General features: G+C 45.4%; 1 protein-coding gene across 1 annotated transcript in view; it reads right to left on the bottom strand.

The window, feature by feature from the left end:
* Positions 1 to 19,226, bottom strand: part of LOC138447688 (transitional endoplasmic reticulum ATPase-like) — a 297,423-nt gene that overhangs the window by 149,935 nt on the left and 128,262 nt on the right. The window contains exons 6-8 of the mRNA XM_069603959.1: positions 8,414 to 8,545; positions 6,303 to 6,405; positions 5,115 to 5,248 (exon numbers count right to left, since the gene is read on the bottom strand). Of these exons, the coding sequence (XP_069460060.1) occupies positions 5,115 to 5,248; positions 6,303 to 6,405; positions 8,414 to 8,545 (369 nt within the window). The remainder of the gene's footprint in view (positions 1 to 5,114; positions 5,249 to 6,302; positions 6,406 to 8,413; positions 8,546 to 19,226) is intronic.

Genomic DNA, 19,226 nt, shown 5'->3' on the forward strand with positions numbered 1-19,226 from the left:
TTTGAAACTGACTTAGGGAATGGACTTTTTGGAATGCGCAAGTCCTCGTTCAGGGTTTTATGGGACAAATCCTGGGTTAATTCAAATCCAATCTGGAATAATCATTCTTCGCTTTCCATAAGGTATTTCAGACTACTCCAGATTGAATTAGCAGTCTCACAACAGATAAGTCAGCTGGATGAATGAATTTAACGACATCTTCCAAACTAGGTATTTATCCAAAAATATTGAGTACACTTGCTCTGTTTAGTTTGTATTTAGAAAAAGGGGTAGGACTGCACTTCAGCAAGAGGCAATGAAGAATAATTTGTTGATGAGGTGCATGTGAATTTCTTTTTATAAAAGAAATTGATGGTTTGGTGGCAACGAGGTTCTTTATAGTTTATTGTTGAAGGGGCTCTGGAACATGTCCCGTCAAGGATACAGGTAGGTGTTGTTGGGTATAATTGGGAAGTTGTGCATTTAATGTCTGTTTTTTTGGTTGGTGGGAAATACTGTGTTGATAAATATTGCGTGAGTGATCTCTGAATTTCCAATTGTCGTAGTTCTAGATTAGGCTGATAAGAGGCATTTATCGATGTAAGCCGGACATTGGAAGGAACTGTTGAAGTTGTTTTTTTATTAAGTCAGTTCGAGGAAATAATGTGTTACCTGCCTGTATTAACTTGTCCAAGGGCTCATAGGTAAATGTGTCTTTATTAGGTATGAAGACAGTTTCAAGTCTGGAATTTGTTTGTTTAGCATATTTCTTTCGAATCGCTGCACTCATTACCACGTTCTGGGACTTTGGAAGGAAATGGCCTGCATGAATCGTTTGGTGCCCGATGAGATTGGAGCTTGAAAGCGTACTATGTTTTTAGATTTTGTTTTTCTTGTTCAACGATTTTGGCTGCTTTCATTTTTTGTTTTCCTGTTTGCAAGGACTCAAAAATGTTATATGATGTTTTAGCACTTTCGTGTTAGAACCATTTGCTGAATGACTTAATGGAGGTGACTGAATATCCAAAGATTGCAAAGGAAGGTCGTTGTGATCAGATTCACAAGGTTTAATGATGTGATCAAAACTAGGACGAGCTGCTATCGCGGGGCAGGTTAGATAGGTCTCGTTTCTTCCGGCAGATGACAGCTCTCTATAGTCTTAACATATGGAATGGTCTGTTTGGCTGTGATAGAACTAAAAGGCAAAAGGGTCTCAGCGTGAGGTGAAGATATCACAGAGGGTCCCTGCGGCGTTAGTAGCCTTACTAGACCAGTCTGTTTGTTTACTTTATTCTCCAATACTTCAAATAGTTTAAATAATGATGTCAGAGTGATATTTATAGCACTCAGAGTTATTTCTAGTAGAGGGGTTGCCGATACTTAAGGCGCATTATTTAGATGATCATTGGAAGCAGATGCCAACCTGCGAGAAGTTGGATGCGTATAGGAGATCGAGGTAAGAGTCGAGTTGTGCACAGCGCATTGGAACATCAATGGAGATTGTAAGAGATTTTGTATTTCAGGCTCGTGCAATCTGAGAGGTGAGGTTTATTGGGATTACGTCTTTGCCCGGAGAAATATATTCAACATCCAACACGGCGAAAATCAGGTTTCGAGCAATGATGTATGATGATAATTGGTTGAGATAGCTTCAAGAGCTCTGATATATCATCTTGAGTCACAAATAGAGACGGAATTGATAAAGGCGAGGGTGGTGATTAAAGCTGCCCAATAGGCTTGTCTGCGTGGATCAATGATTGAACCGATGTGTTAATTGTTGAAATTTCACTTGATATTACACGTGCACAAGAGATTTCTTGCTCAAGGGAAACCACCATCTTGTTCTTGCAGCGCTGCAAACATGGTCTCGTTTGATATCGTGTGACTATTGGAAGACGAGGCAGCAGGGTCACTTTGCGGTGGATAAAACAGACGAATATCTGATGTGACTGTTTTGTTATTAGGGGCTGTTGATGCCGCCATTATTGCTTTCCGAACTGTAATTTGAGCAGGCGACAGGTTTGAATGGGCACGTTCTATGCGCGACAATGGAGTGGTGACATCTTTCATTGGAGGCATGGCTGTTTTAAGTGTGTAAATGCCGTGTTGCATATGCTGGGTGCTACTATGTGATTGAGTGTTCACCATTTAAAATTTACGTGCAAGAGCAAAGTTAAAATAGAGTCAAATTCAAAAACCTGTATGGACAAAATGCATTAGTGCATAGACATGAAAATGGGAAGGCAGAAGGCTGCTCGCTGCTCATTGAAGCAGCAAAGCAGCTTTCCAAAGCACATCCGGATGCACTTCAAGGAAGCGTGCGCACGGCGGCATGCGCGCTCCTAATATATAGGAAGTGACCAAATAAGGGAGGCAGGACTTCACCGGCAAGTCGTTTCAAACCGGATAATTAGAAGTGAATCACTGTAACTGGCACAGAGGTTCAGAGACACAGTCCACAGCAGCAAAGCAGCCCTCCACAGCACTTCCAGATGCACTTCCATCTTATTGAATGTTATCATTAATTTTTTGATTGTTTACGGAAGTTTAAAAATGTACTGGGAACTTTATTTTGACACATAATGGTGATGCTTTGTCTAAAAGAACCACTTGAGAATTATATTTCAATGTCTAACGTACCAATTACGAATGAAAATTTGATTGTATATTGAATCCATTTGATTTGAGGACCGCATTGACACCCTCGCACCGGCCCTGGCCGATTTTTGCAACCATTCCTTTGCCTCAGATCCTTCCCCTCCCCTCTGAAACACTCCCTTGTGCATCCTCTTCTCAAGAAACCCACAGCTGATCCTTCCTGTCCGGATAACTATCACCCAATCTCCATTAATCCCTTTCTGGGCAAACTTCTGGAAAAGCTGGCCATCTCTCAGTTTAACCTTCATTCTGATTCTGTTGGCTGTCTCCATGACCACCAGTCTGGTTTCAGAGTAGCCGGAAGCACGGGAACTGCTCTCCTGAACATCCGTGAAGTTCTGCTCTCCAACCTTGACTCTAACATTCCCTCTGTCCTCATCCTACTCGATCTCTCTTCTGCCTTCAACACGGTCACCCATACCATCCTGCTCAACTGCCTCTGTGAGAACCTTGGTATCACTGATCAGGCTCTGGCCTGGCTGACCTCTTTCCTCTCTGATCGACCCTCCCAGGTCCAACTGGGGTCCTTTCTATTCTCTATCTTCCTCTCTACCTGTGGTGTTCCCCAGGGGCCTAACCTCTCACCCTGGCTTTTCAACCAATACCTGGCATCTCTCGCCCACTGCATTGCCATTGTATGCTCAAACTTCCAGTGCTACGTGGATGACACTCAACTCATTTTCAGGCTGCCCTCAGCCACCTCCTCTCCCTCATCTCTGATTGCCTAACTTCCATTCAAGATTGGTGTGCCGCCAATGATCTTTGTCTGAATGCCAGCAAGACGGAGATCCTCCTCATTGGCACACCTTCTCCATCCTTTCCCCTCGCTCTCTGGCCGGCCTCGCTTGGCCTTTCTCCTATCCCGACCTGTGAGGCTAAGAACCTCGGGGTCATCTTTGACTCCACACTTTCCTTCTCCGCCCATATCTCTGAGGTCTCTAAAAAGTCAAACTTCCTACTGCACCTCCTCAGAGGTACTCTTCCTTTCCTCTCCTTCCCCAAGAAGCTCACTGTCTCCCAAGCTCTAGTTCTCTCTAGGCTGGACTATTGTAACAGCCTCTTTCTAAATCTACCTGTCTCTACTCTTCGCTCTCTGCAACTAATCCAGAAAAGGACTGCGAGACTAGTCCTTGGCCTCAAGCCCTGGGATCGTATCTCTCCAGCTCTGAAATCTCTCCATTGGCTCCCAGTGGATGCAATGATTAAATTTAACACCCTCTGCATTGGCCACAAGGATTTCTGGGGCCTGTGTCCAAAATACCTTCAGCTATCTCTCCGCAAATACCTCCCCTCTCGAGCTCTTCGCTCCTCTACCTCTAACTCCCTCAGGGTCAGTCATTTTTCAAAGAAACGGGGGTAGATCGCTGTCTTCGGCTCGGGCCTCCCTCTGGAACAGTCTCCCTGCCACTCTAGAACTTGAGGAGAACCATCTCCGGTTCCAGAAGCACCTCAAGACCTTCCTCTTTGCATCTACCTTTGCTCCACCTCTTCCTTGCTGATATGCTCTCTCTTGGCGGAACTGTGCACCTGGCTACCCTCTGTCCCCTGGGCTCAGGTACCTGCTCACCCTGCCACCCTTCTGCACTGCCTCCCAGCCACCCCTTGCATTGGGGACTGTATCTGTACCCATACAGTCCCCTCCCATTTTCTTCGTTTTATGCACTTATCAGATTTACCCAGTTCTGCTGCCGTAATCACAGCACTTGCCACTTGCTGGCTGCACTACCCATGTTTATTGCTCCATTATCTATTTTATTTATTATTATTTATCTGTTTCTCCTCTGCTCTGCACTTTCCACTCTCCCCCTTCAATGCACTTATTCCAATTTCCCTTTCCCCTGCACTTGCACGTTCTCAATGTCACTGGGCCTAGTAAGATTGTTGTTTTGTTCTCCCCTGTTCCCCTCCCTTGCCTTGTTGCGCTCTGAAACACTTGTGTACGAGCGCGATACAAATAAAATATCATATCCTATCATTTAATATTTTAAATAGTCATTGGCTGACACAATAACATATAGGTTGTGCAGGAGAAGTTACCTTGTAAAGTTTTGCAAGACAATTTCTAGTGTATGTAGACCACCCGAGGACACCGTAAGTAGATTCTGGGAGGTAGGCCATGTACTATGTAAGAAAAGCAGCACACCCACCCTTAGTACCACTGTGTGATATAGGGTATATCCATTATATGAAGATCAAAACAGCACCCCTGAACACCATTCTGAGAGAAAGGGCATGTTCAGTGTATAATGTACAGTTCTTATACCAATACAAATCATTCATATAATGTGGGCAGAACATGTCCTATGCATGATGGACAGCACAAAAACTCATGGTAGCATTTTGGTAGGCTAAAGGATCCTAGCTGGGTATAGGAAAGTGAGAGTGTAACAATAGCTCCAAGACAGGACAGACTTAGTCAGGGGGAGGAGAAGTGAGATTCACTTCACTGACATACCCCCAGATGTCATGTCACTCACCTTCTCTCTTTTAGGGGCAATAGCATCAAGCTCATCGATGAAGATGATGGCTGGCGCGTTCTTTTCCGCTTCCTCAAAGGCTTTGCGAAGGTTACTTTCCGACTCTCCTGCCAGCTTACTCATAATCTCAGGGCCTGATGGTGTGTCAAGAGAGATGCATTGATGATTGGAGGGGTGGTAGATGGGGACCATTTAGAAATGTCCAAAGGCATGTGGAAGTAAGGCGAAAGGCAGACATAGAAAAAGAGATTGTCTGGGATTTCCCCATGATATATCAGACATATATTGCACCCTCTATCTTACAACTTACATCTCATGCAAACTCTTTTTGATTAACCTATATATGACACACACCATGCCTTATCCCGTATATATCACACATCTTGTTTTAACCTTATATATCACACACCCTGGGCCTCACATGTTATATACAACACATAACATGCCTCTACCCTTATATATTAGACACCCTCTATTTCATCCCTCATATCACAAATTCTCTACCATGTTTTTTTTTATATCACACACCGCGATTTAGCATATATGGATCCATGCTCCATTGTATCTCTGTTCTTTTCACTGTGTACTTTGCTTCCAGAACCTAGGTCTGCACTCAATGAATACCCTAATGGTGCCTTATCTCATACACATATATATTAAACATCCTGTTTTATTCCATATGTTAAACACCCACATGCCTAATCCCATATATAAAACACCTCCCTCTGCCTTAAACACTCCATACCCTATTGCATATATATATATATATATATATATATATATATATATATATATATATATATATATATATATATATATATATATATATATATTTTAGGCACTCTCTGCTTTATTTCTCACGCCCTTTGCTCATACCCTTTAAAAATAATGGCAATTTTTCCTTAACATTGATGCATCACAACGCCTTATACATTACATATCACACTCTTCATACTTTATCCCTTGTTTAGTACACAGTATTTGCCATACACTTGTCATATTACTCACCCTATGTTTATTTGCATAACTATCACACAGTTCTTGCCTTACCACTTCCATATCATACATTCTGTTGCTATCACAAAACTTCCTAATACTTTACAAGCTCTTCAACATTTTCCTTGAATAGAGCACAACCTGCATGTCATTCCTTACACATTCCAAACGCACCACAATTTGTCAGCTTACCATTGATGAGGAAGAAGAAAGCCCCAGTTTCATTGGCGACAGCTCGTGCTACCAGTGTCTTCCCTGTGCCTGGAGGACCATACAGAAGGATCCCACGGGGAGGCTGGCGGGGAGAGATTAAGAGGTCACACACACAAATGATGAATCCAAGGATCCAGATAGGACCTAGGTACCCCTTCCACCTACACACCCACAGATTGGTATTGGTCCAAAAAATAAAACCGCATATTAAGCATAACCCCCAATAACTCAAGCAAGTATGAAAAAACAAAAGTATAAAAAAAAAGATAAACACATAGTCCCATCGTATATATTCTTTTCCTTACACCTTTTGCCATATAAGCGCTTTCGAGTATAATCAATAAATACAAAATAAAATACAAAATAAATACAAATGGTAGGGGTATCTTCCAAGTTCAGTTCGATCTTCCTACCACAGTTTCTGTACAAAAATTCTTGGCAATCACAGCAATAATTTTATCTAGACTGGACAATGCAAATAGTCTTTACCTGGAACACCATCACACATTCTGACTAGATTACCAGTTAGTGCAAAATGAGGCAGCCAGATGATTAGAAAGGTTGGGGCACCGGGACCACATTTCAACAGCACTTTCTTCTCTCTATTTGCTTCTAGTCTGGTGAAGAATATCTTTCAAAGTACTATGCCTTCCTGTTAAGGTGATCAATGGTATATGACCAGCGTTCCTACAAAAATGTACAAATGCAGGCAATATAGGACTCTCAGATGATCGACTCAACTAAAACAAGAAGTACCAACGTCTTTGAAAATACATATGGAAGGATCCTCCTTTTCATCACTTGCACCCCAAATTTGGAAATCTTTACCCTCATCTCCAAATGCCTTCAAGCAATGCATAACAACTTGTCTCTTTCCATACTAGATAGCCTCAGGCTTGGACTATCCTATAGTGCAACAGCGCAATGTCCAAATCAACAATGCAAAATGCTAGTGTGGGCCAATTTTCTGGCCCAAAGTGGCTCACTTATTTGGCCAACGCGGGACAGTTTGATGAGTTACTTCACTATGCGGCTAGTAGTTTGGCCATTGTTGATGAATACATATTATTTAAATTGCACAATTTGAATCACATTTTATAAAAAAAACTCCCGCCTGGGTACTATTCAAACCGCCTGTCACAAAAGAATTGCATTGCCATTTGCAATTACGGGCCACGTTTTAATTGACAATGTTATGCCCCAGTTCGACCCTAGATAGGCTTCAATCAATTAATAATCCCAAATTGTTTTTTAAGCCTAACTTGTTTCCTCAACAGCAGTTTCTCACTAGGACACACTTATAGGACACACTCATTCATTAAGCTTTAGCATAATTTCATCATGTACCACCCTTCCAGTTACTTTGCTGCATTGCACATACCAACTATGGTGTATCTGCATAACACTATGTACCATTTATATTGTACATTTCAAGAATACATTAAATTACATATTATAGTCTTAACCTGACATGCTGTTCTTATCTAGTAATACACACGATAGAAATTGAGTGATAGAAATCCTACAACAAAAGATCGTTTACTTCCAAATATCACCTTGCAGTTTAGGTCAACGCAACCGAAGTTCCTGTTCCGAGAGGATAGCTCAGGGCCAAGGCAATCGCAGTAGAAATATAACGACACAGAACAACACAGGGTCGATCCACTGGTCTGCGCTTACAAATCTCTGGGTGTTAAGCACGTTATAAATAACTCATTACAATTTCTATCGTGTGTATTACTAGATAAGAACAGCCTGTCAGGTTAAGACTATAATATGTAATTTAATGTATTCTTGAAATGTACAATATAAATGGTACATAATGTGCCCCTTTCTCGCTCATTGCATCATCCATATGTACAATATTACAGAAGTGCTTTGATAAAAGGATTACTATAAAGTTTCTGTTAATTGCTGAATAATTAACTTCATCTAATCACAGATAAACATGCTCAACAATGCTTAAAGGAATGTTAATAAAAACTTCAAGAATAGTTACCTGGGGGTTTCTGCTCCCAACTGAGGTTGTTACTACGCAGCACATAAAGTAATAGCTATCACTATTTTCTGAGGTGAAGGCCTAACCTTACCTTGACTCCTATTGCTTTGAAGAGTCCTGGATGTCGGAGTGGGAGTTCCACCATCTCTTTAATCTGGGCCAGCTGTTTTCGGCATCCTCCTATGTCATCGTACCCGACATCGTTCAAATTCTCTTCCTCATCCTAGAGAAACATAGGCAATTGGTGACTTGCTTTGTGATTTAGCAAAAAAATCTCTTGCCCCCTTGGAGCTTTACCATTCTTCAAGAACCCTCCCCACTCTGCACTCATTTGCCTAAACCTCACCATCCTCATTTTGAAATCTTCCCTATTCCCTTCACATGAGCATCTTAGCTCCCATGATTCTACCTGGGAAAGCTGGCATGGGTATGAATGGAATAAGTTACTCACCTGTAAATCCTGTTCAATAGCATTGGTATCTCTCATAGATTCACATGCTGTTTGAATATTCCCTGTTGTCAGGCTGGGAGCACTTGGTATAGTAAAGCAGTTTATGTTTAAATTTGAAACTGGTGCTCTATTAAAGTCATTTTGGGTCATATTGCCCCACAGCCAATTAGCCAAGGTCTCCCTTAGATCCACCCCCAGAGGCAATCTTCAGATTTTGGCAAGCACATGTGAACGTGGTAATACGAGGCAAGAAGAGCCATAAAAAGGGTAGGCGGGAGGGTCGCAAGAGAATCTAGGAAAGATATCAATGCAGGAGAATAGGTAAGTAACTTATTCTTTCTCCAGAATTGGATCTTTCATAGATTCCCATGCTGTTTGAATAGATTATAAAGCAGTACTCACACAATACCACAATGGGTAAAGCATACATGAAGGAAACACTCACTTCAGAAAAACACTTACCTCACCCAAACAGGTTGCACAGCATTGCCTGGCTGACGCTGGACTCCTCCGTAGGTAGGTATGAAGGTATGTACAGATATCCACGTGGCAGCCCTGCAAATATCCAGCAAGGGGACACCGCAGAAGAAAGCTGTCATAGCTGCCACCGCCCTGGTGGAATGGGCTCTGGGCCTGCCTGGAAGAGGCCTGTTAGCCAGTTGATGACAGAAGGAAATGCAGGACAGCCAACGAGCAATGGATACTTTGGAAAGAGTATTACCTTTGCCTGCTGAACCAAAAGCCACAAACAGTTGTGAAGTGTTGCCAAGACCTTTTCTGCAGGAAACGTAGAACTTTAGTGCTCGAACCATATCCAGGGAGTATAACAACATTACGTAACACAGGACTGAAAGCCACAACTACAGATAATATCCCTGGCTCGTTTAGGTGGAATGTATATGGGAACTTGGACATGAAGGTTGGGTTAGTATGAAGGACCGCCTTGGATATGTGGAAAGTCAGATAGGGCGGCCTGCATGAGAGGGACTAGATTTCCCCCACAATCCTTGCGGAGGTGATGGCAACCAAGCAGATTTCCAGGACAAAAACCTCAGATGCCTTGTGTAAAGGCTTGACAGGTCGCAAAATAATGGAGAGGACCACGTACAACTCCCACACTGGAGCAGGCACCCTGACAGGGGGGAATGAGCAGAACATCACTCAAAGGAATTCTTTGATGAGCCTATGGGACCAAAGGGGAAAGCGTCCAATGGAAAATGTTTGAACCAGTATTGGCAGCCACCTTGATGGAAGAGTGAGTCAGACAACAGATATAGAAGGACATCAGAAACCTGCACAAAGAAGGGGTCAAGGCACTGTCTAGAACAACAAGCAGAGAAACACTTCCACCTGATTTTATGGCAGGAAACTGTGAAGTAAGCCCTGGCTTGCGCCAGAATGTCATGACAGTCCTGAGGAAATGGTACAGTCAAAAACTCTAAGAAAGTAGGAGCCGTCAGATTGAAGGAGGCCAGGTCGTGGTGCTGCACTGCTCCCTGGTCTCTTTACAGAAGATTAACAAACAGCAGAAGACAGATGGGTGGTGCCAATGACAGTGTTAGAAGATCTGAGAACCAGTATTGCCTCGGCCAAGCTGAGGCCACCAATATCGGTCTTCACTGATGCCGTCTGAACATGTCAAACACTCAGGGAAGTAGCAGAATTGGACAGAACGCATACAGAAATATACCTCCCCACGGGAATGTGAAGGTGTCCTCTAGGCTGCATGTGTGGTGTAATTAGCTGGTGAAATCCACGCACTTCTTGTTCGCCTTGGTCATGAAGAAATCGATCTGGTGTTCACCTGCTGAAGATGCAACAAACTTGATCTTCCAGGATTTCAACTCCCTGCTGACGGAATCTGCCACCATGTTGTGTATCCCCAAAAGATGGAACAGGATGATGAAGAGGTTGTGCACCAAAGTCCACGTCCATAGGGCTTGAACTTCTGCTGACAACACAGGAGATCGAGTGCTGCCTTGCTTGTCTATGAAATACATTGTCATGGTGCTGTCAGTAAATACACAGACCACCCGGCCCTGAAGCAGCACTAGAAAAGACTTTAGAGCACAGAACTCGGCGCACAGCTCTAGGACGTTGATGTGCCATGTTTTGTCATCTTACAACCAGAGCCCTCCAGAAACACATCTATAGTGACTGTGACCTTGTGGTTGGGCAGATAAAAGGGGGCTTCCTGGGTGAGTTTGGAGCGAAACAATCACCAGTGAAGAGCGTAGTGGAAGGGGCACGTCAGAAGAACCTTGTCCTCCGCTGGCGATCTGTTTCCATCGAGCATCGAGGAACTCCTAGAGAGGTTTATTTATGTATTTATTTATTTATTTATTCATTTATAAAGCGCACAAAGCCCAGAGACAGCTGGTTGCATTCAAAGTCTGCAGTGCTGGATCAAGTGGATACAGGATAGCATCCCTAGCAGGGACTTAAACGTGCAGACCCAAGTCGATGTCTTCTGCGATAGCAGTAGAGCTTTTGCTAGCATGGCCTTCACTCTGCCCTCTGAAGTGGAGAGTGTGTTCAGCCAAGAACCTAGGAACAGAGCATGCTTCGAGGGGATCATGCATGATTTGGCAAAGTTAATGGAGAACCCCAGAGAGTTTAAGCAATGATTCACAGGCTTCTGTGTGTCATGAGCCAATGGAAGAGAGCCTGCTCAAACCAGCCAATCATCAAGGTATGAATAGACGTGCATGCCTGACCAACATAGATGAGCACCCACCAGAGCCAGACACTTTGTGAAAATCCAAGGCACTGAGCAGAGGCCAAAGGTCAAAGCCTTGAACTGGAAATGGTGGCCTGCAGAGGTGAATTGGCAGAACCTCTGGTGCCAGAGATAGATTGGTACAAGATAGTACACGTCCTCTAGGTCTAGAGATGATAGGAAGTTCCCTTTCCGCAGCTGAGTGACAATATGCCGGACTGTGACCATCTTATAGGTTTGCACCCGGGGAACTTCTTGAAAAGGCGCAGATCGAGAAAGAGCCTCCCACCCCCAGATTTCTTCTGTACGAGAAAGTATCTTGAGTGGACTCCTTGACTTTGTTGCTGGAGGGGGACACGCTAGATCACCCTTTTGGCGAGGAGAGACTGAACTTCTTGTAAGAGTAACAGCAAGTGCATCTTGACCTTGGACAGAATGGAGGGCGGGCGCCCAATGAATTCTAGCATGTGGCCCCGCTGGATAAGTGTTCTATCTGTGACAAATCCCAAAATGTGATCACTTCTCCCGAGGGGGAGCCCCTTCCCAGAAGGTCAGGGAGGTGAGGCAACTACCTGATAGTACCCAGGGGGGTGGTACTCATGGGGAGGATCTCAGAGGAAAAAACGTCCCCACTGGGGAAAAGGGAGAACATCTCGGGAGAACGTGGTATGCCAGCCCTCCAGCCACACCCTACACACCTCTCTGTACCATAAAGACCAAATCCCTATCCCATACTTCCACGTATGTTTGTAGGTCCGACAAATTAAGTACTAAGACAAGGCAGAACAGGGACTACCTCAGGGAGACCTTCTTAATTAGTATTGGGACGAGGAGGAGGTGCGGAGCAAAAAGAGTAATGGGGAGAACCTGAATGAACATTCTAGTTTCTATGTCCATTGGCAACACAGACGGAAGTAGGACTTACCATTTTGTCAAATGGGCTGTCAAGTCACCTCTCGAGGAGCACCAAGCAGGGAAGCAGTGCCACGCAAAAAGAGGCTGCAGACCGCTACACCTGAGGAAGGACGGAGCCACTCCCGAACAGTCCGGCGCTGAAGGACCTACCTTAGAGCTGGCGAAGCAGTATACCAGTTCCGTGATGGAGGAGGAACGTGTGGTCAGGCGAAGACCTGAGTATGGTGAGGGACCAGAGACTGCATAGCCGCTGCAGAGCAGAAGAAGACCACAGAATCCACATAAAGTCCAAAGTGGGAAGTGGAACCCAAGAGAGGCCGCAGCCTGCCAGAACAAGTACAGAAGGTACGAGGGTTACCGGGCAGGCTGCTGGGACCCTGCAGAGATGTGGAAAACCAAAGATGACATCAGAGGCAAGAGTCCTCAATACAGGTGCGAAGAGAAGCGCACACATACCGAAAGATACTAGGGGTAATACTAAGACCCCCAATCCGTAAAAGAAAAACCAAGACAAAGATCAGTCATCTTCTTTGTCCTAGTGGTCAAGAAAAGACTGTTAGATATCTAAGAAGGGTCTGGGACCCACAACGTTTTATAAGTCACCTTCTTCATTACAGTACTTGGCAGGTTAGTGAACCAAGTTTGTCCGACGAAGGGAGAAAGTGTCACGGAGTTCCCCACTTCTCACCTGAGACCGATCCTTGCTGGGCTCTGTGGGCGGTGTCTTCTTGCAGACAGACGTGGACTTGAATAAGGCTGAGCGAGTCTCTTCCAACTCCAGCGTGCTTTTAAGATTCCGGGATGCAGCAATCCGGGTATCCGGGAAACGAAGAAGACGTGCTGATGGCGCACGAGTCCAGGAAGCAAGAGGAAAAGGGAAAGGAGCAAGGAATGGAAGTAGAAAAGCTAGGAACCAGGAAAGCAATACTCCGAATTACGGAGCACATGTCTGATCGCTACTTGGCAATAGCATTGAGACGCACGGAGCAGCGGGGGTGCGGTCTATTAGTAGAATACGTTACATCCAACGTATAGACCGCGGAAGGCGTGTCACGCTGGACAGCCATGTTAGGAGTGTCAGGGAATGCAAGGCCTGTTGCGATAAGGACCAGGAAGTCCAAAAGGGGCGCGTCCTGTGGGTCATGACAGCCTGCCTCCTCCGAAAACCTGTTCCTCCAGGTTTGCCTGGGTGTATGAGGTGGTATCTTCTGAGCAGTCGAGGGGTATTCAGATTAGAAAGTGGTTCCCAAGTTCTTTCACTGGGGGGATATCCTTTCCATTCAACCAGGTATTGAAGCTGACCCCGTTTATACCTGGAGTCGCATATCCAGGACACTTCAAATTCCAGTTGATTGTCCACCACCACAGGAGTGGGTCTGCAGGATTTCCGGGAGGATTGAATGTAAGGTTTTAATAAGGAGGTGTGGAAAACTGGGTGAATCTTTTTCCAGGATTCTGGTAACTTGAGCCGGTATGAGACTGGGTTTATAATTTCCTTGATGGAAAACGGACATAATACCGGGGGGCCAATTTGTTTGGCCGTAGATGTCGGGGTAGTAATTTCGAGGACAACCAGACTTGATCTCCAACTGAATAAGAAGGCCCGGGTCTTCTTTTGGAATCCGCATATCTCTTGGTCTGTGTTCTGGCCTTCTCTAAGTGTTCTTTGGTGTCCTTATGTATGTTGATGAGTGTTTCAATCCAGGAGTCGACAGTAGGTACCGGTGTGGGTTGTGGAAGAACAGAGGGCAGAACTGATGGATGGAATCCTTGGCTGCAATAAAAGGGACTGGTCTTAACTGTTGAATGATCGCAATTGTTATAGGCGAATTCAGCCACAGGTATCAGCAGCGACCAGTCATCCTGAACCTTAGTAGCAAAACATCGAAGATATTGTTCCAGAGTCTGATTAGCACGTTCTGTGGCCCCGTTGGTTTGAGGGTGACAACCTGATGAAAGAGCGCGTTGGATTCTGAATATTTGACAGAGGTGTTTCCAGAATTGTGAGACGTATTGAGGTCCTCGATCTGAAATTATCTTGGAAGGAAGTCTGTGAAGGCGGAATATGTGCTCCAGGAAGATTCCAGCCAGTTCAGATGAGGATGGTAGCTTATTGAGGGGTGTGCAATGAGCCATATGAGTGAACAAGTCAATGGTGACCATGATGGTGGTGTACCCTCTGGAAGGCGGTAATTCCACAATGAAGTCTGTAGCAATAAATTCCCATGGCCTTGTTGGCAGTGCGGGTTGTAGCAGAAGACCCGCCGGCCTCTTGTTGTCATGTTTATTCTGACTGCAGATTGCACAGGCTTGGACGTATAGTTGTACGTCAGTCTTCATTTTAGGCCACCAAAATTGTCTTTGTATGCGGTGGAGGGTGTTGGTGATGCCACGATGTCCGGAGTGAAGGGTATCATGACAGAGGTTTATTATTCTTTGTTGTAATTTTTGTGTAGGAATGAGCAGAGCGTTGTCCTTGAACAAATATCCTTCCTTGACTCTCAGGTTCCATTGATTCTTTCTTGAAATATTCTTACAGAGTTCAGAGGATTGGGTTTGTACTCTGATTTCTTCCAGGAGGTTGACTGCTTGGGCTACAAAAATCGTGTGGGGAAACATTTTAGGATAGGCCTTATCTTCGGTAGTTTCATAGTCAGGCCGTCGAGATAAGGCGTCAGCAATCAAGTTTTGTGATCCAGGAACATGAGTGATGTGGAACTGGTACTGGTCAAAGAAGAAGGCCCAACGAGCCTGACGACTGTTCCAACACTCTAATGACTGTAGAATTTGAAGATCTCGGTGGTCCGTGCGGACCTGGACTTGATATCTTGCTCCCAGGAGTAGATGTCGCCACTCAGTGAAGGCTTGGCGGATGGCTAAAAGTTCTTTTTCCAGGACGGAGTAGCGTGTCTCACTGGGAGTCCGGGTTCGTGAAAGGTAAGCAATGGGGTGTTCTAGTTTATCCTCAAATTCTTGCTTCAACAGCGTTCCAATGGCGTAGTTAGAGGCATCTGTTTCCACAAGGAATGTGCGATCAATGTCGGGTTGGGCCAGAATGGGAGCTTGAGTAAATCTTGTCTTCAAGAGTTGGAATGCCTTATCTTGCGGAATAGACCAGACAAAGTCTTTCTTCAGGAGAGCAACAATCGGTTGAACAATCTCAGAGAAGGTGGGTATAAACTTCCGGTAGAAATTGGCAAGCCCCAGGAAAGATTGAACTTGTTTCACGGACGTGGGAGCAGGCCAGGATAATATAGCCTTTACCTTTGAAGGGTCCATGCCAATTCCCTCTGGAGCAAGGCTAAATCCTAGGTAATGAACAGAAGCAACGTGAAACAGACATTTCTCAGGTTTGGCCAAGAGTTTATGTTCACGGAGTCATTGTAGTACTGCCTTTACGTGCTCTTCATGTTTTAGAAGGTCCTTGGAGTAGATCAAAATGTCGTCCAGGTAGACGATGACGAAGAGGAATAGCATGTCAGAGAACACCCTGTCCATAAAACGTTGAAAGCATTAGCTAATCCAAAGGGCATGACCAAAGGGTGTTCTGAATGCTGTTTTCCATTTGTCTCCTTCCCGGATACGAATCAAATGATAGGCACCCCGGAGGTCCAGTTTCATGAAAATCACAGTGCCTCTGACCGCTTCCAGGATATCCGAGATTAAGGGTAAAGGGTTCCGGTCCTTGAGGGTGCATTGATTTAATCCACGATAATCGAGGCAGGGTCTGAGTTCCTTAGTGTCCTTCTTAGGAACAAAGAACATTGAAGCTCCGGCTGGAGATTTTGAAGGTCTTATGGTGCCATTCTCAAGGTTGGTATCCAAGTATTCTAGGAGGGGCTTTTTCTCAGGTTCGGAAAGGATGAACATCCTGCCAAAAGGAATCACTGCTGAGGGATCCGTGCCTATGGCGCAGTCTTCAGGGCTATGAGAGGGTAAGGCCTGGACTATGGCAGTTGAGAACACATCAACAAATCCCTGATAGGCCTTAGGAACCTGCACGATATTGGAAACCATGAGAGGGGCTTGATGGTCTATTGGTGGTTCTTTGGAGGGGGTCAAGGAGGGATCCAGGATTAGACAGTGAGACATACAAAACTCTGAGCCGAGGAATAGTGATCCTGCTGTCCAATTGATATACAGATTGTGTTTCTGTAACCAGGGCATGCCCAGTACCATGGGGTAATGAGCTGACTTAATAATGTCGAATCGAATCCGCTCTTGGTGGTGGTTAATTGAAAGCTGGATCTCTTTGGTCTGCAGGCTTATGGGCACCGAAGTGAGGGGTCTTCCATCGATCGCTTCCACCGGCTGCATGATGCTTTGTGTTTCATATGGGATGTGGTGACTAAAAACCCAATCTTGACCAATGAATATTCCCATAGCCCCGCAGTCTACCAAGGCCAAAACAGGATAGGTCTTATTCCCGTTCCCGGAGGTTGATAGGAAGGCCTGTAGTATCACTGGATTGTTTTGTCCAGGAGAGTTCAAGGATGGAATTGATGTGGAGCAAACATCTCTCTCCCGAAGCCCTGCTCCATCTAGGACCGGGAGTTGGCGTTTCCCGAACGCCGAGGAGGGGCCAGAAGGCATTCTCTAACCAAGTGTTTGTCTGAGGCACAACCCCGTATTAATCCTTCTCATCCTTTCTTGCGGGGACATGGGTCCACGGAGGGCTCCTATCTGCATGGGTTCTGGTTCGGTGACTGATCCAGGGTTTGTGTCAGATTTGGAGGTACTCTCAAAGGACCCCTTCGGAGGGTTTCCCCTAGATCTTTTCTTCTCTGCCTTCCTTTCCTGGATGCGAAAGTCTGTTTGCATGGCAAGGTCCATAAGAGCCTGGAATGAGTTTGGTCGGGCCACTCTGGCTAACTCATCTTTAATCTCCTCATTTAGTCCTCTCCTGAAAAGGGTAAAATTTGCCTCCGGAGACCAATCAGCTTCCTTGACCAATTGCTTGAAGCCGGTTACATACGTGAGCACATCCTGGGAACCCTGCTGAAAATCTAAGAGGCGTTCCTGGGCACTAAAGACCTGCTCTGGGCGATCAAACATGGTCTTTAGGGCCCGTATGAAACCATCGTAGTCATCTAGGAGAGCGTCGCCGGAGTTAACTAGGGGTGTAGCACAGGTTAAAGCATTTCCGGAAAGGTGAGAGATTATGAACCCCACCTTAGCCCTGGGAGTGGAAAAGTAATAGGGCTTAAATGTAAAGTGAACCAAACATGAGTCCAGGAATCCACGAAGGGTTTTTGCCGACCCATCGTATTTGTCAACAATGCCGCCCAGTAACACACTTTCTTTTGCGGCTGAATCACGGGATAGAACTAATTGCTTGAGAGCAGCGTTTTCCGCCTTTAAATTCTGCACCTCAGTGGTTAATTCTTGCATACCTCGCATCAGGTCCTGGACGGCCGCTTCCATGTCGGCTTCGAGTGCGGTCGGTAGGTGTCTCAAACTGTCACGGAGTTCCCCCCTTCTCACCTGAGACCGATCCTTGCTGGACTCCGTGGGCGGTGTCTTCTTGCGGACAGACCTGGACTTGAATAAGGCTGAGCAAGTAGCTTCCGACTCCAGCGTGTGTTTAAGATTCCGGGATGCAGCAATTCGGGGATCCGGGAAACGAAGAAGACGTGCTGATGGCGCACGAGTCCCGGAAGCAAGAGGAAAAGGGAAAGGGGCAAGGAATGGAAGTAGAAAAGCTAGGAACCAGGAAAGCAATACTGCGAACTACGGAGCACACGTCTGATCGCTTCTTGGCAATAGCATTGAGACGCGCAGAGCCGCGGGGGTGTGGTCTATTAGTAGAATACGTTACGTCCAACGTATAGACCGCGGAAGGCGTGTCACGCTGGACGGCCATGTTGGGAGCGTCAGGGAATACAAGGCCCGTTGCGATAAGGGCCAGGAAGACCAAAAGGGGCGTGTCCTGTGGGTCATGACAGAAAGAATCAGAAGGAATTGGTAACTCATCTTCCTTGTGACAGTACCTGGCAGGATAGTAAACCACGTCTGTCCAATGCAATGCAGAGAGAGATACGGATCTGGGGCCCACTACAAAATGAGTCAAGAGAGAGCGAACCTCTTCCTTGTAGCAATATTTGGAAAGCTAAAAAAACAAATGGGCCAAATGGGGGAAACCTGGCTCAAGAACCATACTGGTGTATGAACTGTTCAGAAAGCAAGAAAGTGAGAAACGAAGATCACCAGGGGAAGGGAGTCATTTCCCCTGGGTACTGTGGAGTGTGAATTCACTGTGAAATCAAGCTATCAGGAGAAGGGGTAATTCTCTTGGTAGTGATAAATCGGTTGAAAAGGGCTGAGATACTGGGGAAGGGAGAGTCATTCTCCCAGTTTGAAGGACAAAGGCCACAGTCAAGGGAATGGAGTCATTCTCGTGACAACTTACAGAGTTGAACACCGAAATCGTAGTCCGGGGAATGAAGTCATTCCCCTGGAGTGAAGAAACCGTGAACTTTCTGATACAGAGTGTTTCTAGGATTGGCAGTCCATTATTTGTGAAGTATTGGAACCAGGGGAAGCGAGTCATAATCCCTGGTTAGGAACTTGCAAATAGAACTGTGCCACCAAGTACTGGAGAAGGGAGTCGTTCTCCTGAACCAAGAACAATGATGCAATGATTCTAGTTTAGTTATACGTGTAAGGGACAGAATTAGAGATTTTGACACAGGATGGTGGACTCTTTAGTTTACAAGGACATTCTGACAGATCCCTTTTAGGACCTCATCACAAGTAGGGCTACCGCCGGGAGACCACCAACGCTAATAGCGTTATCGCCAACTGGTCCGGTGCTATTAG

Source organism: Ambystoma mexicanum, chromosome 3q (assembly GCF_040938575.1).
Source record: "Ambystoma mexicanum isolate Mex_15411 chromosome 3q, UKY_AmexF1_1, whole genome shotgun sequence".
Taxonomy (NCBI): domain Eukaryota; kingdom Metazoa; phylum Chordata; class Amphibia; order Caudata; family Ambystomatidae; genus Ambystoma; species Ambystoma mexicanum.